At 33.3% G+C, this 25,394-nt stretch overlaps 1 protein-coding gene across 1 annotated transcript in view; it reads left to right on the top strand.

Annotated features, from left to right (window-relative positions):
* The window catches only part of TRPM7 (transient receptor potential cation channel subfamily M member 7), a 128,295-nt gene that overhangs the window by 56,611 nt on the left and 46,290 nt on the right, over positions 1-25,394 (top strand). The window contains exons 12-21 of the mRNA XM_060005233.1: positions 3,036-3,170; positions 6,532-6,585; positions 9,142-9,282; positions 9,572-9,706; positions 10,292-10,572; positions 11,596-11,824; positions 12,910-13,065; positions 13,143-13,286; positions 19,323-19,451; positions 20,928-21,206. Coding sequence (XP_059861216.1) covers positions 3,036-3,170; positions 6,532-6,585; positions 9,142-9,282; positions 9,572-9,706; positions 10,292-10,572; positions 11,596-11,824; positions 12,910-13,065; positions 13,143-13,286; positions 19,323-19,451; positions 20,928-21,206 — 1,683 coding nt within the window. The remainder of the gene's footprint in view (positions 1-3,035; positions 3,171-6,531; positions 6,586-9,141; positions 9,283-9,571; positions 9,707-10,291; positions 10,573-11,595; positions 11,825-12,909; positions 13,066-13,142; positions 13,287-19,322; positions 19,452-20,927; positions 21,207-25,394) is intronic.

Here is a 25,394-nt window from a genome sequence, read left to right as displayed (position 1 = left end):
TCACATGATTCTATATCCATTTATGATAAAGACTCTCAACAAAGCAGGTATAGAGGGAAGGCACCTCAACATAATAAAGGCATATATGACATAATAAAGGCCTACAGCTAACATCATATTCAATGGTGAAGAGTTGAAAGCTTTTCCTCTAAGAACAGGAACAAGACAAGGATGCCCGCTCTTGCTACTTTTATTCAGCATAGTATTGGAAGCCCTAGCCACAGCAGTTAGGAAGGGAAAAGTAATAAAAGGCATCTAAATTGGAAAGGAAGAAATAAAACTGTCACTCTTTGCTGATGACATGATACTATGTGTAGAAAACCCTAAAGACTTCACCAAAAAACTGTTAGAACTAATAAATGAGTTCAGCAAAGTTGTAGGATACAAAATAAATATGCATGAATTTGTTGTGTTTCTATACACTAATAACAAAATATCTGAAAGAGAAATTAAGAAAACAATCCCACTTGCAATTGCATCAAAAAGAATAAATAACCTAGGAATAAATTCAACCAAGGAGGTGAAAGATCTGTGAACTAAAAACTATAATATGTTGATGAAAGAAATTGAAGAAGATACAGAGAAATGGAAAGATATTTTGTGCTCATTGATTGGGAGAATTAGTATTGCTAAAATGTCTATACTACCCAAAGCAATCTACAGATTCCGTGCAATCTCTATCGAAATTCCAATGGCATTTTTCACAGAAATAAAACAAGCAATTCTAAAATTTGTATGGAACCACAAAAGATCCTGAATAGCCAAAACAATCTTGAGAAAGAAGAACAAAACTGGAGGCATTATGCTTCCTGATGTCAGACTGTGTCACAAAGCTATGGTAATTTAAACAGTATGGTATTGGCATAAAAATAGGTATATAGGTCAGTGGAACAGAATAGAGAGCCCAGAAATAAACTCATGCACATATGGTCAATTAATTTACGACAGAATAGTCAAGAATATACAATGGGAGAAGGACAGTGTTTTCAATTATTGATGTTGGGCAAATTGGACAGCCACATGCAGAAGACTGAAACTTGACCACTGTCTTATACCACACACAAAAATTAATTCAAAATGGATTAAAGACTTGAACATAAGACCTGAAACCATAAAACTTTTAAAAGAAAACATAGGTGGTAAGATCCTTGACATAGGTTTTGGTGATGATTTTTTTAATTAACCAGACTAATACAGGAATGTTATTGTTGGTAACTTAAAACCCATGGGGAACAGAAGAACACCCCTTACAAGTACAGGATAAGAAAAGAAAGGAGAGAAGACCAACTGAGCAATAGAGTAAATGTTGTTAATGTTAGAATAAGTTAATAACAAATCAGATTTGTATGTGATACGAGAAAGTAGGAGATAATCTTAACTAAAATAGGAATAACATGCCATGATCAATTATAGGCTGTTAATATATGAGAAATTGAATAAGTATTACATTCTTATAAGTTAGTTGTGCCTTGTTTTTAAGTGCAATGCCAAAATATTTTCCTTGTTATGAAATAGAACTGAGTGGTGAAAAAAAAATGATAGAAAACATATCTGCTGTCTGATCATCATCCATCATGCATAAGGCATGCATTTAGTCTGTATGCTAAAAAGATTTTGGAGACCCTATCCTTTGCAAAGTAATGGAAATCGGGTAGATTGGGTAAAGAAATGGTAATAGAAACTGCTGTAGAGAAGTTGTATAGTTGTATGGTAAACTTTTGAAGACAATAAAGATTTAAAAACAAGAGGTGAAAAAACTCAATGATTTTTTAAAAATTTATTTAGTTTTGGCTGCGTTGGGTGTTTGTTGCTGCACGCGGGCTTTCTCTAGTTGCGGGGAGTGGGGGCTACTCTTCGTTTGCCGTGTGCAGGCTTCTTATTGCGGTGGCTTCTCTTGTTGCAGAGCACGGGCTCTAGGCACGCGGGCTCAGTAGCTGTGGGTCATGGGCTCTAGAGTGCAGGCTCAGTAGTTGTGGCGCACAGGCTTAGTTGCTCCACGGCATGTGGGATCTTCCCAGACCAGGACTCGAACCCGTGTCCCCTGCTTTGGCAGGCGGATTCTTAACCACTGCGCCACCAGGGAAGCCCAACCCCAGTGATTCTGGTATTGATTTTCACAAAGTTTTTTATCCTATGATACCAAAATATTTAAAATTTTACAGAAGCAATGAGGTATTATTAAAATATTAATATATCAGTAATACTAAACATACTAATATTATTACATTAATAAGATGACTTTTATAATGCTTCTCAGTGAAATTTCTGTATTTGTGTCTTTACTGATTTTAGAGTGTTTGATTCAGTGTCTGTTGAAGTCTGTAAAAGTGTCTCTAAAAACTTACAAGGGAGCGCTACAAATGCTGACTGATACGCGTGTTATATTAAACTGCAGTGCCGCATGTTGTATTGCTGTTAAGAGATATGATTTTTCTCTGACGGTGAATGGTTTCTGTTAAAGTTCTAAAGAAAACTAAGTACAATCTTTTCTGACTTACATAGTAGTTGTATTTTTGGAAAGTTTGTGACAGAATACTTTGTGTTTATATGTAAAGCAGAATTACTGGATTTTCATTTGTGAGAATCTAACAGGATAATAGAAAGTTGTATGAGATACAAGGCAATTCCTTTTTGAGTGACATTGTCTGGCATATTGCATGATTTCTGGTATCTTTTGACCGTGTCCATTAAATGTAGTAGTGGCCCCCAATTATTGAAATGATCCCTCTAAAAAACCTTTCTTAAACACTGAGAACCATTGCTCTAAGGTATTTTTCCCAAAATTTACTTGATGGTGGATTCTTTCTTGTTTTCACCCCCACGTAACCCTTGCTGTCCTACAGAATGTTTTTTAGGGAATGCTACCCTAGTGAGATCTTTTTATCTATTCCCTATATACCTTAAGTCCTAGCCTTTTATTACTTTGCATCTTTTTTATTTTGTTTTAAAACTGTTTAGGAACAAATATGTATAAATCCTAAGGACTTGCATGTAGAACTGTTTGTATAATTTTATTAATTTTGATACTGTTTTAGGTTGGATCCTTGGAACAAGCTATGCTTGATGCTCTTGTAATGGATAGAGTTGCATTTGTAAAACTTCTTATTGAAAATGGAGTAAGCATGCATAAATTCCTTACCATTCCTAGACTGGAAGAACTTTACAACACTGTAAGTGTATGTTAAAATTCTTTGTGGACTAAGCTTTATCATCTTTGGAAAGTGTCATTTTACCTGAGTATATTCATTCCTATTGGTAAAACCTTTAATATTTTGCTGGATTACATGGAAAAATTACAGCCAGTCTTAGTATAGATTGTTTATATGACAGTCTGAAACCCTTTCCCTGTTTCTGGAGACCTTCTCTGTCACCATAGCCACATAGGAAAGAGATGTCGTTAGTGTTAACCCTTTCCTTCACCTCAACCCTTTTTAAAACTATAAGATCAAGTTCTTAATTATAGAGTCATTATATTTCTTCTTTTTCTTGGTGGTCATTTGTTACACCAAATTTCTTTTGATTCCTTTGACCAATGGAGAAATTACACATTGCTTTTTCTTTTCTCCTTTTTGTTGTTTACATTCATGATTTTGACCTTGTGGTGTCGTACTTTCAGCTTACGTACTGTTTTTCAATTTTTCTTTTAAAGAGCTCCTGAAAACTAATTATTCCTTTTACAAAGCCTTTCTCATTTTGTTTCAAATTTCATATCACTAACATTGGAGAGGGTAAATACTACTCTTCTTAATGGTTTTTCATTACTAATAGAAGTATACCTTGAGGAGTACTAGGACCAAATCCTAGCTTTCTAACTTTGACTTCTCTGCAAAGCTGTTTACTTTTATTTATCAGTTTCTACCTATTTATCTCTTTCTTTTCATTCCTAATGTCTTTGTACTACTCAATCATTTCCAGCCTATACTACTTCAGTAATCTCATTTCCTTGTCTATTTTCAAATCTTTAACCTAAATATTCTTATAGTGACATATTTTATCATATCTTTCCCCAGTTTAAAAACTTTTGATGGCTCCCCAGTATGTATAGAATAATACTCAAACCCTTCGCTTGATTTTCAGAGCTCTTCAGCTTTTGAAATTGTGCCTCAGCTATCTCTCTCACTTGGCCTTTTAATTCCTATCTCCCACCTCCGCATAGTGGATATTTCAACTATGTCATCTACGTACTATTTCCCCAAAATATAAACTTTTTTAAAAAGCATTAATTGTTTACACAGTGCTGGTATGTGTTTTTCTTCCAGCTACTACTACCCACTTACTGGATTTTATTCTTTGTTTGGAACCTAGTTAAAATGCCGAGGCAGTACTACATTGAAGCCCAGTGGGGCAGTTTGTTAAGTACAGTTATGTCTTCTACTGTGGATTGTAAATTTCCTTTGAGTAGGGATTTGTTGGCGTTCTACTGTCTCTAGCAAATAGATGTAAAAATTATTCATTGTGCCAAAGTAAGGTTTATCCCTGAAATGTAAAGCAAATATAAAACACTAAAAATAAAAATTGATCCCATTAGCAAGGAAAGTAATTTTTTTAACTGTATAACTCAAAGTTATTAAGATAATAGTTAACATTCAGCATCAATTATTGATAAAATTTTTTAAATTTAAGGGATTATATATAACATGATAAAGCAGTGGTTCTCAAACTTTTTGTTATCAAGATCCTATTACATAAAATTATTGAGGACATCAAAGAGCTGTTCTAGAGAGGTTTTGCTTATGTGTGTTGATATGTACCATATTGGAATGTAACACCAAGAAATTTTAAAAATATTTATTAATTTGTACTTCAATACAAATAATAAATCCATTACATGTTAATGTATATAACATTTCCCAAGAAAACAAAAAAGAATTAATGAGGAGAGTAGAATACTTTTATGGCTTACAAATCTCTTTAATGTCTGGTTTCATAGAAGGCAGCTGGATTCTCATGTTTGCTTTTGAATTTAATATCACACATCATGAAGCCTCTGGAAAACTCCACTGAACACTGAGAGAATGAGAATGAATAAATGCAAATAACATTTTAACATGGTTCTGAAAACACTTTTGATCTTGTGGGCCTCCTAAAAGGGTCTTGGGGGCCTTCAGGAGTCCCCAGATTGTACTTTTGAGAACTGCTGTGTTAAAGTATACTTATTTTTTTACTAAGAAGTTATATTTAATGAATAAACATTAATGAATTAAGATAAAATAGAATTACAAAAATTGCGTTTCTCTCTGATTATATATTATTAGAGAAAATACAATGAAGCTTCCTAATACTTAAAAACTATGAAATAATTCACATTCACTTAGAAGACACATTTATTTTTAAAAAATTAACTTACAGGCCTTCTGTCTTTATTTTTTATAATCCTTTGCATTTCAGAAATGTTTGAGCTGTAAATATTTTGTAAGGCTAAGTGCACTAAAATATTACCAATTTTTTGTAAATATTTCTACTAAGTTTCTTTATGTTAAAAATAAATGACATTTTAAATAAAAAAAATTAACTTACAGGGGAGAATGAGCTGAGGGAACTCAGCTCTTAAGTCTATAGACTAAATACTGTAAAAAGAATGCAGTATCAGTTATAGCCATCTTTAGATATTATATAGAATTTGAAAGCCCGTAAAATCAAAGAAAATAATATTGTTTTCAAAGGAATAATAAGTTTACCCACTTAGATTTGAAAATGTATTACCAAGTATATGTAATCAAAATGGAGAAGTACATTGAATTGATTACTACAATGACCTCATAAAAATTAACAGTAACACAGTGGTGGGAGAAAAATCTCATTTGGTATTTCTTTTAAACAATAGATTTAAAGTATTGACAATAATTCTCTTGATTTGTGCTACATAGAATCAATTGCAGTAAACTTCATATAGGTCAGAGCACTGTCCAAAAAGTTTAGAAGAATATCTTTTTGGCCCATTTATCTCAGTTTTGATGGGGGAACATATACTCCTGGGTATTTTTTCAAAATACAGGATACCATCAAAATAAGATTAATGTAAAAATGAAACTTGTCATTAGTCTACTGTAATATTATATTTAAATAGAATTAAGATAATAGGGAAAAGATGGCCTATATAAATGTTAAAAGTTTGTTACCCAAAATATTTAATGTATTGCTACAGCTTGATGATTAGTGGCAGAAACAGAGGTACAGACATTTTAACAAGAGGAAAGAGAATGTATGCCTCCATTATCAATGAAATATAAATTAAATTTAACATATAATTGTGAAGCTTGCAATGTTTGCATGACTTTTAGAAAAGAAAAGCTTTTGTGTTTTGCATAAGTAAAAATGTAAGAGCATAAGAAATTATATATCTTGTTAAAGGTAAATATGACAACATGAAATAGTTACATCTTTTTCTTTGTTCCATTTTATGAACAGAACTTGTATAACTCAAAAACAGTATAATTTGTGTAAGAACAAAAGTCCTGTAACAAAAAGGAAGTTGTTTAAGTTATTTTAGAAGAAAAATAATAGTTTGCTCTAATTATTTTCTCCTTAAAGAAACAAGGCCCAACTAATCCAATGCTATTTCATCTTGTTCGAGATGTCAAACAGGTAAAAGATTATTTTTGTTTTCGAAAAATGTTATTTTAAAAAAGTCATTTATACTTCATCTGTTTCTAGAAAGCATTTCAGTGCATCTTAAAATTAGCAATAAAGTGACTTTTTTTAGATCGAGATTAAAATAAGGGATAAATTTGTAGTAATACAGGAGTAAAGAGCATAATGTATCAGAAATCAAGAGAAAGGAAAGTTTATGAAATTAAAATCTGAGCTTCTAGTCATCCAGGATACAGTATGATGAATTTCTTAATGCTCATTTGTTCATAAAGGAAGGTCTTCTTTGTCTGTGTTAAGAAGAAATTTGTTCCCTGGGCATGTAAAGGACATTGAGAGAAACACAGATTGGTGATCTTCAATGGCAGATTTTGCCAATAAAAAGGCTGTAAATGTTCTGTCTTTCTTTCTGTGTATGTCTTTCTCCCGCCCCCCGCCACCATCTCTGTCTCTCTCCCTCTTCCCCCTTCTTTTATATTCAGTATTGGTAGTGATTTCATATATAAGGCTCTCATATGGTCTGAAGCCATTCTGTGGTGACTAAATTTGATACACTGATATTCCTCTTCTTTTCTACTGAATTCTCTGTGAATTAATAGTTTTAAACGCTTATTTAAAAATTATAACAATTTAAACTATTGATATCCAATAGTTTTATTTCCCTTGATGAAAAAGTACTCATAGTTAGTTAACTGAATTATTTTTAAAGTTTTTGAACTGAAATGCTTTCCTTCTAGAATTCTTCATTCAAATGTTTTACTTGCCATTAAGTGTGAGTATACTATTAAAAAATGGAAAACTTGATAGAAATGTCATTTTCTGTGTTTTGTAATATGTTTAATACTAAACTAACATTTCATAGAAAGAACTTAGACTTTTTCATACTTAAAATTTTTTTTATTTTTTTCCATGTGCTTTTCTTTGTAGCTTTATTGAAATGTATTTCACATACCATAACATTCATCCATGTGAAGTGTATATATAGTTCAGTGACTTTCTATATTTAGGGTAGTGCCACCGTCACCACAATTTTAGAGTATTTACAGTACCCCCCAAAGTAACTTCATACCCATTAGCAGTCTCTCCCCATTCCTGCTACTTGTCTACTCCTTGCCTCTGAGCCCGCCCTAAGCAACTGTTAATTCTTTTCTATCTCTGTGGATTTTCCTATTCTGGACAGTTCACATTAATTTTTGTTCGTTTTGTTTAAGTAACTAAAGCTTTCTTTTTTTTTTTTTTCTTCCCAGAAAGCTTGAATAATGAGGGAGACCTTCAGTCCAGGGATTTCTTAAACACATTTGCATTATGATTTACTTATGTGGTTTAGCAGAACTATAGTTATTAATTCTGGGAACCTCACATAGGAGATTTGTTATATGTTAACTTCTTTTACATTGATGGCTATAATAACAAGCCCAGTTTTTCTACTTGCATAAGTGAAAAATCCTGAAGTAAAAGCAGTAATTGAATATTTTCTAATTCAAATTAATGAGTTTTCTAAGAGTTATTTGTATAACTTGAGAAATTGCTTATCTTTTTTTTAGATAACTCACATTATTTTCCTTAAATTAAGTATTTCCCATACAAGTGAATTCATAACATAAGGGTATTTGTCAGATTTAAAAAAAAATAAAACTAAAATATCTATCATACCTGACATCCTTAATCATAGAGCATATTTTGAGGTTGCTTAAGATGAAATAAAAACAAAAATCGTGTATTTAAGGTGAAAATATGTTTTTTGATTAGTTTTTAAATTAGCGATCTAAAGAATATAGGTATCTAGAAATTAGAAACTTCACAGATGCAGCCAAAATATAAAAAGTATAAGCATTTTAAAAAGTACTAAGTTCATGAAGTTATAATTAGGGAAATGAAAAGAATGGTGATGGATGGTATAAGAGGGCAGAATTGGTTAACATATATAACTCATCTGATGATTAAACCCTTTAACCAATAATTCATTCTGAAACTGTCTTTCCAAACTCACAAATGGATTATGTTCCAAAAGTTCATTTGTAAATTGATACCCTGGGAAAATGAATTTTTATCTCTGAACAATGTTATAGGCGGCAGTTGAATTCTAGTCAAGGCTATAAAAACGTGTAATCTACAATGTGGCCAATATAATTTTGGTTAAAAATATTTATAAGTATTAATGGGCCCCTCAGGAAACATTTATAGCATTATTTATGCAGGAAAATGCAACTTATGTGCCACGGCGAAACAGAATACTTGGCACTTAGAGGTTTCTTTGCCTGTGTGTGTGAAGTATTAGTACAGTGGAGAGATCGAATTATCTTCCTGTTGTAAGCCATACTCCTGTCCTGAGCCACACCGTTGGGACTTCAAAACTTCAGAATCTCTCTTCTTACAAAAGGAAACAGAAACAAATCACTCCCTTCTTCTGTAAAGTTAGCTGCTGGCAACTCCAGCTTCCTGTAACAAGTAAACATTTGTTATTTTGGAGAGTAGTAGGCACATTTCTAGGCATGGCATGGAAATATTGAGAAATACTATTTTGTCTTTTTAAAACTAATGCTTTGTTTTCAGGGGAATCTTCCTCCAGGATATAAGATCACTCTAATTGATATAGGACTTGTTATTGAATATCTTATGGGAGGAACCTATAGATGCACCTACACTCGGAAACGTTTTCGATTAATATATAATAGTCTTGGTGGAAATAATCGGGTATGTAATTAATATTTGGGGGGAAGTCTATAGATGTGCTTTAAAATGAACTTACACACTTTAAAAGTTAAAAATTACTTAGAATGGTAAAAGTGGGATTGCCTTAAAAACATGAGATTTTAAACTAAGAGTACTTAGAAATATTTTGTAATTGAAATCCTGAAGAAACTATATATTTTTTTTGGTGTGCGTACACATATTTATATATACATACATGAGTAAAAACTGATTTTTTTATAGCATAACAGCATATTTAAATCTATAAAATCTAATAAGCTTTTGTTTTCAGAGGTCTGGCAGAAATACCTCCAGCAGCACTCCTCAATTGCGAAAGAGTCAGGAATCTTTTGGCAATAGAGCAGATAAAAAGGAAAAAATGAGGCATAATCATTTCATTAAAACAGCACAGCCCTACCGACCAAAGGTATATTTGTTTAAATATTACCCTTTCTGGCTTTCACATTTTGTTCTTTCTAAATTACTTAGTATTATGAAGCAAAAAACTACTTGTTTTAGTAAGAATTATCTTTTGTTTTTAGATATGGTATTATATCCTTGATTCTTCATTTTCCTATATGCCAAAAGATATTCATTGTTAATGATTCTGTTATTTTTTAGTATTTAACTATGATAATGACCAGAATTTTTAGATGCTTTGATTATTGCTTAACTGCCTCCTTTTATTCCATATTTACTTGATTAACAACATGCAAGACAGAGGTGTTATCCAAACTTTCCTTTCATTAATACTGTGTTTTATTGGATATTAGTTGAAATATTTAGGCCCTTTCTTTAATCCTGGAAAACTTCGTTGCAAAGACATTTTTTTGGAAATGACATTTCTATAAAATGAATAGCTATAATAAAAATCAAGTGTGTAAAATTTATGCTATTTTGATTTGTGCAGCTGTATGAAATTGAATAATAAAGGGTATTTTATTAAAATTCTCACATGAATGTCTTATGGCCTTATTTTGATGAGCCTTATAACATTTATTTTCTCTTAAAGATTGATACAGCTGTGGAAGAAGGAAAGAAGAAAAGAACCAAAGATGAAATTGTAGATATTGATGATCCAGAAACCAAACGCTTTCCTTATCCACTTAATGAACTGCTAATTTGGGCTTGCCTTATGAAGAGGCAGGTCATGGCCCGTTTTTTGTGGCAGCATGGTGAAGAATCAATGGCTAAAGCATTAGTTGCCTGTAAGATCTATCGTTCAATGGCATATGAAGCAAAGCAGAGTGACCTCGTAGATGATACTTCAGAGGAATTGAAACAGTATTCCAAGTAAGTTACATTTTATCATTTGAAACATTTTAAAATACAAAATAGAGGGGGTTTAAGTGGAGATTATAGTGCCATGCACTAATTAGGTTACATATTATAATTTTACTGGAAAAATTAAGAGAAACCCACTTTCTAGATGTTTAAGTTTTTTTTTAAAAACTCAAAAAGAAACTTTGCTGCCTAGGCATGTATATTGTTTGCAGTTCAAGAGTTAAATATCTCAACAAGAAAGAAGAAATGCCAGAAATCAGTTTAATAATTAGTTGTACATAATAGCAATTAGATTAGGAAAAGTTCCATTTGAAGTGGTGGGGAAAGGAAGAAAGTGAGGTTTGAGCTGTAGTCTAAGGAAATAAATTTAATTCAGCTGGAAGGGCATTTCAGCTGGTGGGACTACATACGTAGAAGAATAAAATAGTTCACAAGTTTTACAGTCTACTTAGGGGAGTAATAGAATATTAAGCTAGAAAGGTAGTTTGTAGGAAGCTTTATAATAGAGAATAGGACCACCTTCCCCAAAAATGGGCTGTCTTTGGAAGAGAGTAAGAGTTGTTACTGGAAATAACTCAAATAGAGATCCTGTGATCATGTTACCAGGGATTTAAGATTAAGATGTTCTTCATATTAGGTTAGTCCCTATTCACATTATTCTTCCTCTCTACTGGGTACCAACCCTCTTCTGTGTTTGAAATATTATATAGAGACTTTCTGAACAGAGCATCTGAATATTGTCAGTTTTGGTTTCCTGTGAGTCTATAGGTTTATTTCTAGGACCAGGGGAAAGTGCTCCGGAGTCACATTTTCAGTCTTGTTCCTAATGTGGCATATTTTAATATTTTGTGATTTTCACATAGTAGTGGATATCTGAAAACGTAGGGCTACTATGATTCTGATGCCTCACATTTCCCTAAGTGTGTGTGTGAAAATACTAAAAACTGGAACATGTTATGAATGACTTAAGGATAATGGTTTAAAACTGCAATTTGGTAATCTGAATATGTTTTGGCTTTTATCTTTTGATAGTGATTTTGGTCAACTGGCAGTTGAATTATTAGAACAATCCTTCAGACAAGATGAAACCATGGCTATGAAATTGCTCACTTACGAACTGAAAAATTGGAGTAATTCCACCTGTCTTAAGTTAGCAGTTTCTTCAAGACTTAGACCTTTTGTAGCCCACACCTGTACACAAATGTTGTTATCTGATATGTGGATGGGAAGGCTGAATATGAGGAAAAATTCCTGGTACAAGGTATACCTTAGAAATAATTTAATATAAAGTGTGTGATTAGATAAAAAAGAACAGAGGAATTAGCTCAGCTGTATAGTAAAATGCCTTGATTTGTGAGGGTGGTAGGGGTTGCGGTGTTGGCATTTTATCCCTCTTAGTCTTCACTCTGAATCCTTTTCAGGTGTGGTGTATAGTGATTGTTTCCCCAGTCTGAGCCAGGAGCATGAGAGCAACAAATGGGAGTATTGGCATTTATAGCAGCCATGAAAAAAAAGTTGTTGCTTTATGAAAAGATGATTCCCAAATTCTAAAATTCAGGACCTATCTACTAACTTAATAATCTGTACTTTTAATTTGCTTGAAGTATATTGGATCTGCTCGGTTTTTATGGTTAAAAATTGGGGTAAAATGTTGTCTGGTACTTTCAGTTTCATTAGTGAGAGACTTTACTTTACACTTTCCTTTTTGTTATTTTATGTCTGAAAAAAGGTATAGAAATATAGAAGGCAGAAATCAGGCAAGTAGTTTAATCACTGATCATTGTAAGTGGATAATAAATACTGATCATATACTAAAAATAATGGTGAAGGATTAACCCTGATATACAATTATAATAGAAACCCTGACACACAATTATAATTTCTTTGTGCTTGAGGATTTTGCAGGTAATACATAACATTTTGGAAATAAACCTTTTTGTTTATAGAGGCACAAGCTGAGTAATCACGTTGTGACATGGAACACTTGCAGAGAGATTTAGGATAAAATTAAGCACATATTAACTTCATAAGGCTTACATTTTATTTAGACAAAAATGTATTTTCTGAACAGATTGTAACCTGATTTTTTAACAGGACAAGTGTATAATAATTATTAAATCTTTTCTATACCCTTATATCATAATACTCAAATGTTTTGTTACTCTTTAAAACAATTCAACCTGGCCTCTTTATATATAAGTAAAATGAAGTTTTTTTTCCCTGCACCACCAGGGGAAAAATGGCTAACTAATAATCAGGAGATTGTATACCTTTTTATTGCCTTTATTATATTCTTGAAGGCCATTAATTTTAAAATGTAAACTTTTGTGTTTCTAAAATTTTTAGGTCATACTAAGCATTTTAGTTCCACCTGCCATATTAATGTTAGAATATAAAACTAAGGCTGAAATGTCTCATATTCCACAATCTCAAGATGCTCATCAAATGACAATGGAAGATAGTGAGAACAACTTTCAAAACATAACAGAAGAGATTCCCATGGTAAGGAGGAGAAAAAATTTAAAGTAAACATAAATTTGTTGTGAATAAATGTACAATAAATGTTCTTTTTATTTTAGGAAGTATTTAAAGAAGTAAGAATATTGGACAGGAATGAAGGCAAGAATGAATTGGAGATACAAATAAAATCAAAAAAGCTTCCAATCACACGGAAGTTTTATGCCTTTTATCATGCACCAATTGTAAAATTCTGGTTTAACACGGTATGATTTTTTTTATTGAAGTATAATTGATACTATATGTTACAGTGTATATAATATAGTGATTCACAATTTTAAAGGTTATACTCCATTTATAAAATTATAAAATATTGGCTATAGTCCCCATGTTGTACAATATATCCTTGTAGCTTATTTTATACCTAATAGCTTGTACTTCTTAATCCCCTACCTTTATATTGCCCCTCCCCCCCTTCCCTCTCCCCACTGGTAACTACTAGTTTGTTCTCTATATCTGTGAGTCTGCTTCTTTTTTGTTATATTCACTAGTTTGTTGTATTTTTAAGATTCCACGTATAAGTGATATCATACAATACTTGTCTTTCTCTGTCTGACTTCACTTAAGACAGAGACATTTGCTGCAAATGGCAAAACTTCATTCTTTTTTATGGCTTAGTAATATTCCATTGTATATATTTACCACATCTTTGTCCATTCATCTGTTGATGGACACTTAGGTTGCTTCCATATCTTAGCAATTGTAAATAATGCTGCTATGAACATTGGGGTGCATGTATCTTTTTGAATTAGTAACATGGTATATTTTAAAATTGAGCAAAAATTGTTTTTACCACATTAAAAACCATTCAGTTTTATTAGTTAATGTATTAAGTTCCTACATGGTCTAAATAAACCTTTAACAATCCATCTATGATTCTCTATCAAAATACAGATTACAGTAATTCAGAAGAATTCTTGTTCTTTGGATAGAATGATCTGAGAATTGTGATTTTTTTGATTTACACAAAGAAGCCTAGTTATTTAGTAAACATGGATGTACGGTAATTTTATAACTTCTTATGGAAGGGTTACCTGTATTTTTCTTAGTTATTGATGAAGATGTATTTGTTTCAAATATGCCAACTTATATTCATGACTTTCTGTTGATTTAATGAATGTTTATCAAGATTTTAATGAATTAACATCCTTTTATCCTAAAAGCAAATGGTCACAACTATTTAAAATTTACAGTGATCCTCTGTCTTTAATACAAAGAATGATTCCCTGAACACTTAACTAATGGTGATCTATAGGAATGATTTAAATCAATGACAGATGTCATCTCCATTTAGATTTTCATTGTACATTTTACATTACAGACTCTTTAAACATCCATGGAGTAGTAAAAATAAATGATTCCTACCTAATATTATTTTCAAATAATCTCAAATAATGCCAGTATAAAAAAGATGCTGATAATAATTACACCTGCCCAAACATCATTCCCTGTGATCAATACCACAAACAAATTTTACAAGTGTTTTAACTTTAGATTATTTTCTGTAATATTCTCAATTAGAGTAACGCCAGAAAAGTTACTGACTTTAATGTTTTCTACTATGTATTCTGATATTTGTTTAGATTTGATTTTTGATTAAGTACTTTCACATTTTTTTCATCATTCAAGTTTCTTTCCACTGTGAACTCTTCAGGTGTTTTCTGAAGTATACATTTAGGACTGATGTCTTTCATCACTTATTACATTTGTAGGGTTTCTCTCCACTATGGATTCTCTGATGTTGAGCGAGGTAACAGTTCTGGTTGAAGGCTTTGTCACGTTCTCTACATTTGTATGTTTTTTGCTATTATGGTTTTTTTCTACTTTTTCTACTGTTATTTTCTGATGTTTTTGAGAGCCAGTTAAAGGCTTTGCCACGTTTGCTACATTTGTAAGGTTTCTTTCCAGTATGAGATCTCTGCTGAATAAGATATGAATGCTGATTAAAGGTACTGCCACATTCTGTACTTTTGTAAGTCTTCTCTGCAGTGTGAATTATCTGATGCTGCTTAAGATTTGAGCCCTGGGTAAAGGCTTTGCCACATTCTTTACATTTGTATAGTTTCTCCCCAGTATGAATTCTCTGATGTTGAGTACATTTTGAGCACCATTTGAAGGCTTTTCCACAGTCTTTACATTTATAAAGTTTCCCTCCAGTATGAATTTTCCTTTGTCTACTTAGATTTAATGATTGATTAAAGACTTTCCTACATTTATTACACTTGTAATATTCCTCTCTAGTATGAATACTCTGATGTTGAGTAAGTTGATGTTGAAGACTGATTAAAACCTTTATCACATTCACTACATTTGTAAGTCTTCTCTCCAATATGAATCCTCTTATATGTAGTAATATTTGAGCTTTGATAAAAGACATTCCTGTATTTATTACTTTTAGAATGGTTTTCTGAAAATTCAGTGCCCTGATGTTTCATAAGACTTGAGTCTAGGTCAAAGTTATTGTCTGATTCAATGCAGGGATAGCTTGTTGTTCCATTATAAATGCTGTTGTAGTTATTGAAAAATAGAGCTCTTGGTTAAGACCATACACAGTTTATTGCAGTTTAAATTTCCAAGTCGACAACTTTCATGTTTTCCCAGCAGCATTTTTTGGAATAAATCTTCCGTGCCTACTTTGTGGTCATCAAAATCTGGGTGTCGTAAGAAGACATAGTTGGGTATGTGGCTACTGTCTCCATTTCCTTGACCAGATCCCTATAGCTCTCTAACATCTGTCCCTGTACAATTCCCATTGATCAAAGTCCAGTCATTCCCATTCCTCTTGAGAGAAATCTATGGCCACATCTTGGAATGTCAACAGTCCCTGAGAAGCTGCCATTTCCTCCTGTTCTTCCTCCTGCTCTGGGTTGTTTTTTCATCAATATTATGTTGAAGAAACACATCAGCATCTTGAGAATATACCTTCAAAGGTGTCAGCACATCTCCCTCACCAGCTCCTACCCACAAGCCGAACTTTCATAGTTGACTTTGAAATGCTGAAAAGGCCAATTTCTCTCATCCTTTGTCTCAGGAATAACCAGCTCCTGGCCTTTAAAAATGCTTTGCTGAAACCCTTTCAGGAGTTTGGGTTTTTGGGGGCATGAGCCACCAGTCTTCTTGCATTGCCCTGCAGTAAACCTTTCTCTGCTCCAAACTCCAACATTTAGGTATTATTTGGCTGGGGCTGTGGCCGCAGTGGGCGCCCGCCCCCCACCCCCGGCTTGGGGCACCCCCTCCAGGAACCCTCTAGGGGTGGGGCCATGCATTCTGCACTCTCCCCCAAGTGACTGAGGGCGGAGCGGCCCCACCCTCACTGCCCCCCACCCCCCGCCCGGAATGGAGCTGGAGCCCAGGTCCCCGCAGAGCCAGCAAAATGTTTTTAAAAGATAGACTTTAAGGGTACCTTTGGTTTAGAGTCCATACTAATCTTGATATAACTTAGATCACTGGAAATCCATTTTCCACTTAAAAGAATAGTACGTTCTCTGATACACAATTATAATTTCTTCGTGCTTTTGGATTTTGCAGATAATGTTAAAATTTTGGAAATAAACCTTTCTGCAGTGTTAGTTGATGGTGAAAAGTAATCTAGATTATTCATATAGTTTTATTTTTCAGTGGTCTGATAGCTTATTTCTTTAATCATAGTACATGTTTGGTTATCTGTCACATAATTGGTTTTTCCCTTGCCAGTGGAAGAACAAATTTTACTACCAGGTTAAAGAGCATACATGTCCATAGAGGAATGGACTCCATCTGAGAAACACATGAGATTGGTGCCTACTTTTTTCCAGGGGCCGAGTGAATGAGTTTTTACTCCCCAGGAAAACTTTTAAGTTGTTTTTGGTTTTTGTTGTCATGTTTGTTGTGTTTCATTTTCATCATTATCAGGCTTTTTTTGAATTGCCAAAGTATGCAAATGTTAGTTCTCTGTTAACTTTATGCTAATATGAACATTTGAGAATTTGTTCCTTCAACCATTGCTTTCTCACCTACACACATACCCATTAACCTGAGACTAATTCATTACGCTTCCTTCCCAATACGAAAATTTTCTTGCTCCATCTTGTTCAGATGTTGAAATTGTAAATCTGAATTACCTAATATAATCCCCAAATTCTGTCTCCACTAATGGAAATAACGTAGGTTTCGTATGTTTGCATTCGTATGAACAACTATTTAAAAATGGACAATTCAGGTGGCTCTAGGAATTTCTTTCTTCTTTCTTTGCATATTGCAGTTTACTTCTCTACTCCACCATAGTTCAAATCAAAGATATGGCTTATTTTAAAACTGGTAGAGGCAAGGAAAACGATGAGAGAATTCTCAGCCACAATTGTTCAAGGGTCAGAGAGTCTGGGTTTTCCTCTGAAATGAAATGACTCTTCAAATGTTATTATATATTGTTCCTTATCATCTCCTTATAACCTTTCTTGTTAAGAGTCTCAAAGGTGGGATGTTCTCTTACCTAGGGAGAATGTTTTCCATATTTGTTTACATTTCTTGGGATTCAACCTCAGTGATTGGGAGCTAAGAAAATATTGGGTTGGCCAAAAAATTCGTTGGGTCTTTTCTGTAAGATGGCTGTAGTAGCACTTAGTTGTCTTCAACTTCATTCAAAACAATTTTGTTAGGCTGTATTGTGACAGCTGTCATATCAGCGTGCATTTAAAAAAAGCTTATCAAAATCGGTGAATTTTTGTGTAGCCATTTTAATATTGAAGACGGAAGAAAAAAAGCAACATTTTCAGCATATTATGTTTTATTGTTTCAAGAAAGATAAAAACAACTGAAATGCAAAAAAAGATTTGTGCAGTGTATGGAGAAGGTGCTGTGACTGATTGAATATGTCAGAAGTGGTTTGTGAAGTTTCATGCTGGAGATTTCTCGCTGGACGATGCTCCGTGGTCAGGTAGACAGTTGAAGTTGATAATGATCAAATCAAGACATCGAGAACAATCAACGTTATACCACATGGGAGATAGCCGACATATTCAAAATATCCAAATCAAGTGTTGAAAATCATTTGCACCAGCTTGGTTATGTTAATCACTTTGATGTTTGGATTCCACATAAGTGGAAAAAATCTTCTTGACCGTATTTCTGCATGCGATTCCCTACTTAAATGTAACGAAAATATTCCGTTTTTAAAATGTGACAGGCAATGAAAACTGGATACTGTACAATAATGTGGACTGGAAAGATCATGGGGCAAGTGAAATGAACCACCACCAACCACACCAAAGGCTGGTCTTCATCCAGAGAAGGCGATGTTGTGTATATGGTGGGATTGGAAGGGAGTCCTCTATTATGGGCTCCTTACAGAAAACCAAACAATTAATTCCAACAAGTACTGCTCCCAGTTAGAGCAACTGAAAGCAGCACTCAATGAAAAGCTTCTGGAATTAGTCAACAGAAAATGCATAATCTTCCATCAGGATACCACAAGACCACATGTTTCTTTGATGACCAGGCAAGACCTCTTATGGCTTGGCTGAGTAGTTCTCATTCATCCGTCGTATTCACCAGACATGCACATTCAGATTTCCATTTATTTTGGCCTTTGCAAACTTCTCTTAATGGAAAAAATGTCCATTTCCTGGGAGACTGTAAAAGGCATCTGGAACAGTTCTTTGCTCAAAAATACAAAAATTTTGGGAAGATGGAATTATGAAGTTGCCTGAAAAATGGCAGAAGGTAGTGGAACAAAAGGGTGACTATGTTGTTCAATAAAGTTCTTGGTGAAAATGAAAAATGTGTCTTTTATTTTTACTTAAAAACCAAAGGAACTGTTTGGCTAATCCAATACCAGTTGTCTTTCTTAGGAACACTACTTGGTTGGGGGAAGGAGGAGCCACATATTATGTGTTTCTTGATGGTGATGAAGTTCTATAGTATGATACTTGAGGTATAATATAAGTTAAGTGGAATTATGTGGACTATACTGAGAACATAAACCTGGTATTATAAAATTCTTCCTATGAGAAGTACTAAAAAGTCAACTAAAGTCTAGAATAACACACTTTTACCCTGGGGACCATTTATAAATGGTTGATTGATAAATGAAATGTCTGCATGGAAGAAGAGTTACTTCCGAAACTTTTTTAATGATTGAAGCTGGGAGATACTTCACAGGGGCTCATTTCGTCTCTTTTTTTGTGTATGCTTGGAAATTTTCATAGTAAAGAAATTGTATTTTATAATAAATTTTATTCATATCTTGTATTTTCTTTTTTTATTAGTTGGCATACTTAGGATTTCTGATGCTTTATACATTTGTCGTTCTTGTACAAATGGAACAATTACCTTCAGTTCAAGAATGGATTGTTATTGCTTATATTTTTACCTATGCTATTGAGAAAGTCCGTGAGGTATGTCTTTAGTTTTTCCTACCAATAACTTAGTGTATATATGGAGGGTGTTACGTTTTGTTTTGGTTATGTGTGTGGGTATATGTTATTCATACCCACACACATAACCATGATGTAGGTGAGTATATTCATATACCCACCTATATCACCCAGTAGGTGATGTTATTGAAGTATATAGATTGTTTGGTTTTGCTGTTCTAAAAGTGATGGCCAAAGAATAGAGATTGTGTGGTTAACTTTGTCACAATTACAAAGATAATGATTTGTCTCAAAAAATAGATTTGTTTTTGTCTTATTTCCTCAACATTCATATTTGTGTTCTTTGCCATTCTCAAAAAGTATTAAATATACATATAGCCAATCAGGTAGATAAATTATAAGTATATTCTTACTTTGCTCTTAGGTTGTACTGCTCTAAAGTGTACTGTATTGCCCATTGAATTATCATTTAGATTTAGATCCCTATGTCTATCAGAGTTCTCAGTTTAAAATTGTAAATTTTCTAATATCCTGATTTTGGAAAAAAAGGTTTTTAAAAAAGTTTTATACTTTCTGTTTAATCTAGTACCTATATAAATGTTGTTTTATAACACAGTTATTTAAATACATATGAATTATTTCATGTCTCTACATTTAGAGAGTACATGAAATTGCAAAAATAGAAGGCATTGTACTTCCCTCCCACTTAGGTATAATAGGAATTTAATAGCTTATGCATTTTAAATGCCTTTGAGTGCCACAGCCCATATGTTTATGAAATCTGTTGTTTTACTAACATGTTTGAAGAAATTAAGTTGTTAAATTGTGAAAGCAAGTTGCATATAATTTTTTTATTCATAAAACAGTTCTGCAAGGATTTATTAGATAGTAATAAAAGTGATTGCCTCTAGTGGGAAGGAGAATTAGTTGGCTGGGTTGAAGAGTGGAAGGGAGACTTTTCAGTATTTACTTTTGATACACTATGATTTTGAAGCTCTAAATGTATTACCATTCCCCACAAAAAATTTAAAATATTTTTTATATTAAAGAGCTAAGTATAGCTACTTAAACCATTGAGTTGTTTACTTTCTGCAAATAAGGCACCTTTGGAAGATCCTACCTGGATATCCTAGTGTTGTTTCAGTGAAAAATAAAACAACTTTTGATAGGTATCTCACATTCCAAGTCTAGAGAATTGTGTTCTAATCCAGGATTTTCAGTGTCTTAGTTGGATGACCTTGGTTGAGCAGGTCATTTATTTGTGGGTCTTTTTTTTACCTTTTTTGCCCCTATGTATAGAGAATGAGGATAAGAAGTATCTGCCTTTGATATCTTATTGAATTGTTTTGGTGATCAAATGCCAAGACAGTCAAAATACTTTGAAATATTAAATGATATATAAAATTCTGCTCTGACAGTATAATTGAATTCTGGTATATGTTTTAATAGGAAGAAAGTGATGAAACCTTTTTTTTTTTTTTTTTTTTAAACCTGTAGATCTTTATGTCTGAAGCTGGAAAAATAAGCCAGAAGATTAAAGTGTGGTTTAGTGATTACTTCAATATCAGTGATACAATTGCCATAATTTCTTTCTTCATTGGATTTGGACTAAGATTTGGAGCAAAATGGAACTTTGAGAATGCATATGATAATCATGTTTTTGTGGCTGGAAGATTAATTTACTGTCTTAACATAATATTTTGGTATGTGCGTTTGCTAGATTTTCTAGCTGTAAATCAACAGGCAGGACCTTATGTAATGATGATTGGAAAAATGGTAAGTTGAGAGGTGTCTGACAATACTCATGGGTTTATTGATATTTTTTCTTAAAATCATAAAAATATGTTATTAATATAGTTTTACTTGAACCAGAGAATGATAGTTCATGTTTATTTGCCTCATATTGCAAATAGACCCATTCCTAAGGATATTAGCTTTTTTAAAAATTTATTTATTTATTTGTTTTTGGCTGAGTTGGGTCTTTGTTGCTGCGCGTGGTCTTTCTCTAGTTGCAGTGAGCGGGGGCTACCCTTTGTTGTGATGTGCGGGCTTCTCATTGCGGTGGCTTCTCTTGTTGCAGAGCATGGACTCTAGGTGCATGGGCTTCAGTAGTTGTGGCATGTGGGCTCAGTGGTTGTGGCTTACGGGCTCTAGAGTGCAGGCTTAGTAGTTGTCGCTCACAGGCTTCGTTGCTCCATGTCATGTGGGATCTTCCCGGACCAGGGCTCGAACCTGTGTCCCCTGCATTGGCAGGTGGATTCTTAGCCACTGTGCCACCAGGAAAGCCCAGGATATTAACTTTTGAAGAAAATATTTGAGGGGATAAAGTTAGGAAACCTTATTTTATTTGTTTTCTCTTGAAATACTTTAATTTTTAAATGTTACTTGCTAGGACTATTTGAAAAATATGAACTTGCCAGCTCCAATCTATGAGTTTCTTTTCATCTTTACTGCCACTACCCTAAACCCAATCTGTCATCATCTGGCACTGGCAGTAGTATAGTAATCTGTTTACTCACAAGCACTCTGGCCTGTCTTCAATCTACATTATAGCCAGAGTAATATTTCAAAATGCAAATCTGTATATGTCAGTTCTCCTTCTTAAAAACATCTTTTAATGATTTTGCATTACTGCTAGAAATCAGTGTACTTAATAATGAAACCCATAAGCCTTGTCCAATTTGACTGTTGCTTTCCTTCCTTTCTTCCTCCCTCCTTCCCTTCTTCTCTCCCTCCCTCCCTTTAAATTTTGAGATAGTTACAGATTAACATGCAGTTGTAAGAAATAATACAGAACGATTCTGTGTACTCTTTACCTAGTTTCCTCCAGTAGTAACATCTTCCTTGCTTTCTTAAGTCTCACCTCTTACCATTTTTGACCTCTTATTTGTGTTCTAGTCACACAAACCTTTATCTTTTTCCTTTAACACAGCCCCTATCAGAGAACCAAGAATAGCTCATGTTCTTTCTGTGTAAAATGATCACCCTCATCTACACTCATATCCTTAGCTTTTTTCATTAATTAACTTAGTTTTGTCCTCCAGATCTTGGCTTCAACATGTTTTTTTTCAGGGAAGCTTTTTTGATCTTTTTCAACTAGATCAAGTTTATTTGCTGTATAATTTTATGGGACCCATGTTTTTCCCTTCAGAATATTTATCTGTGTCTAACTGTATTTTAAACTACATTCTTATTGTATTATTTATATTCTCCTCTAGACTTTAAATTCCTTGGAGTAGAAACCTTGTCTGGTGTTGGTCACCTTTATATCTCTAGTATCTCAATACTTATCACTTTAGTAGATTCCTCCTTAGTAAATATTTGTTGGTTGGGTGGATAAGCCATTTCAAGTAGGAAAAAAACAACATAAAAATACTGAACATTAATTGTATTTTCATAGGTTGGTAGTTAAGATTTTTTTCTCTTATTTTTATATCCTTAGCAGCAGATTATAAATTAAAAAACTGTAATTGTTCACCAAGTAGTTTTTAATGTTTATTATATTTTCACTGTTACGCAAGACAGTGCAGATTGGTTATTAGGATATTGTCCCTGAACTTTGTGAAACCACATTTCTCTTTTTTGACTTTATCAGTCCTCTAGTTATTTTTAACAGTTACATAATCTAGCTTGAGGAGCCTATCCTACATAAAGTATTTTAGGAAATTATATGAGATATTAGTAAAACTATCAATGTGGTTTATTGATTAAGTTAATGAGTAGGGGATATAGGGATTCATGGAAAGAGAGGAATTTGTGGAGGTTTTTGTTAAAGCAGTGGAATCTGAGCCATTCTTCGAAAGCTTGAGAGAGATGGGAGTAAAAAGGAACAGACTGACTGGAAATTTTTTTGTGATGAGGTATAGTTTGTTAGCAAATTGGTTAGACAGGGCGTAGTAGCTTGGAGTATTAGAACATTGAAAACTAGGACTTTAGAGAAGAAAAATATAGGGGAAACCATTGAAGAGTTTTCCCGCCAATTTTTGATTTTTCTTTACCATAAAAGAAGTAGGTTGACATTTCTCTGTCTTTCCTTATCATCTTGGAGTGACTTTTCAGTGTATGGATATTGAAAGCAGCTAGTCAGATTGTTCATTATGATGATTTTCAACCAGTGGGGCAGTCCGAAGAAGTCTCACAAGGGTTCCTCATGCTCAGTTCCAACCCACCACACTAATCTTGTCCCTTATTAATGCACTTTGCAAAATAATGCTAACTAAACAAATACCGTCAGTGGTTTATATCTTTAGGTATCTCTTTCCTCCTATCTTTACTGACCCAGACTGTTTTTAAAATTTATATCCAGAACATCTAATCTTTTCCTGATATAATATGCCCAATATTTTGCTCTTTCCCATAGGCTTAACCAACTGGCAGGTTTTGTTTTTAAAATACAGATGTCAGGTTTAATGTGCAGTATTTTATGCACTGAGCTGAAAAAATCTAAAATGTACTGGGCCTACTCCTGCCATAAATTTGGGCCTACTCCTGCCATAAATTACTTCCGGTTTTAAGTTGAAAAAGGCAAACTCTATTATGCTTCTGTTGCTTTTGTGAACGTAACTTTTCTTTCCTTATTCTAAAATTACTATTCATTGTAGAAAATTTTAGCAAGTGCAGACAAACTACCCTCCAGAGACATCCAATATTAACAGTTTGATGTATACCTCTCCATCCTTCAAGACATATATATGAATACGTGTGTTTATTTGTGTCAAACTTCACACGAATAAATGTATATAATAGTTTTATCGAAATGGGCTCATTATGTGTATGCTGTTTCTCAGTTCTTTTTAAAATTGGTCTTCTAGATTAAATTTATCTTTTAAGTAACCCCACTAGCTCACAGGATTATCAGCATTGCTTTGCATCATGAAGACAAAATTTTTACATTTTTTGAATACAGAGTTTCATTATTATACTTGATTTTCCGCACTACACATTTTCCCTCTAGGAGAGTGTATCCTACTCTCCCCAGTTAAGAATTACTGGTTTATTATTTGTCACATCAAAGAAGTACTTATTATCCATTTTGCATTCTTTCATGAAGTAGTGATATTTCCAGGAAAAGTTAGGGGAGTTAAGGTTTTGGGGGAGGAACTGGTTTTAGCCTAAAGTTTTAGGGCAAAAAACCACTCTAGCTCTCATTGTCTACCAGATTATTTAGTGACTTAGTGTTATTGGGTTAATTTAATGGTGATATACAGTAAATGGAAGGTGCAGGAAGTATAAAAGTGAACAATCTTAATAACAGATGGAGATGGGAAAAGTAAGGAAGCCAAGAGAGAGTGGAGCTGTCTGGATTTCCATCTGAATCTTACCTCTAATGTACTCCCAACACTCCCACCGGTTCTCCCATCCCAATTATAGGGAGCTGAAATATATATTTCATTTTCTTCTCTACCTTTGATCTTCTTTAGAACCACCCTCCACCAGGATTATGTCTTTCCCCTTGTCAACCATTTATTTATCATATCATTATCTCTTTTCTCCTAGTGCCATCTTCCCTTTCTACCTCCTTCATTACTCTCAGATGGTTAATGTTCTAATTATCTGCTTAAAGTAGATGCTGCAAAGTATAAGAAATCCTTCATTAAAGTATAGCTTTAATGAATAAAGGAGATGATTTTATAGCATGTAGTAGATTCCTAGAGTAACTTAACATTTTTTAATCATTGGGTATCTGTTATGTTATGCATTATACTAAGCTGAGACTACAAAGATGAATAAGACGTGGTCCAGATCCTCATGGAATTCACAGTCTAGTATATAAGACAAGCATGTGAGCAGATAGAGAAAGATATGATAAGCTGTTTTGTGAAGACAAAGCTTTCACAAGGAACATGGTATTTGAAAAAAGTTTAGAAAATAGGTAGGAATTTTTCCTGAGCAGGGAATTTCTAATCAGAGAAAACAGCTTCATTTCTTTCATAAAGATATGAAAGATTAAAGTAGAAGAAATCT

This window comes from Delphinus delphis, chromosome 2 (assembly GCF_949987515.2).
Source record: "Delphinus delphis chromosome 2, mDelDel1.2, whole genome shotgun sequence".
NCBI lineage: Eukaryota > Metazoa > Chordata > Mammalia > Artiodactyla > Delphinidae > Delphinus > Delphinus delphis.
The sequence above is the reverse complement of the archived record's forward strand: the minus strand, read 5'-3'. Positions and strand labels throughout refer to the sequence as shown.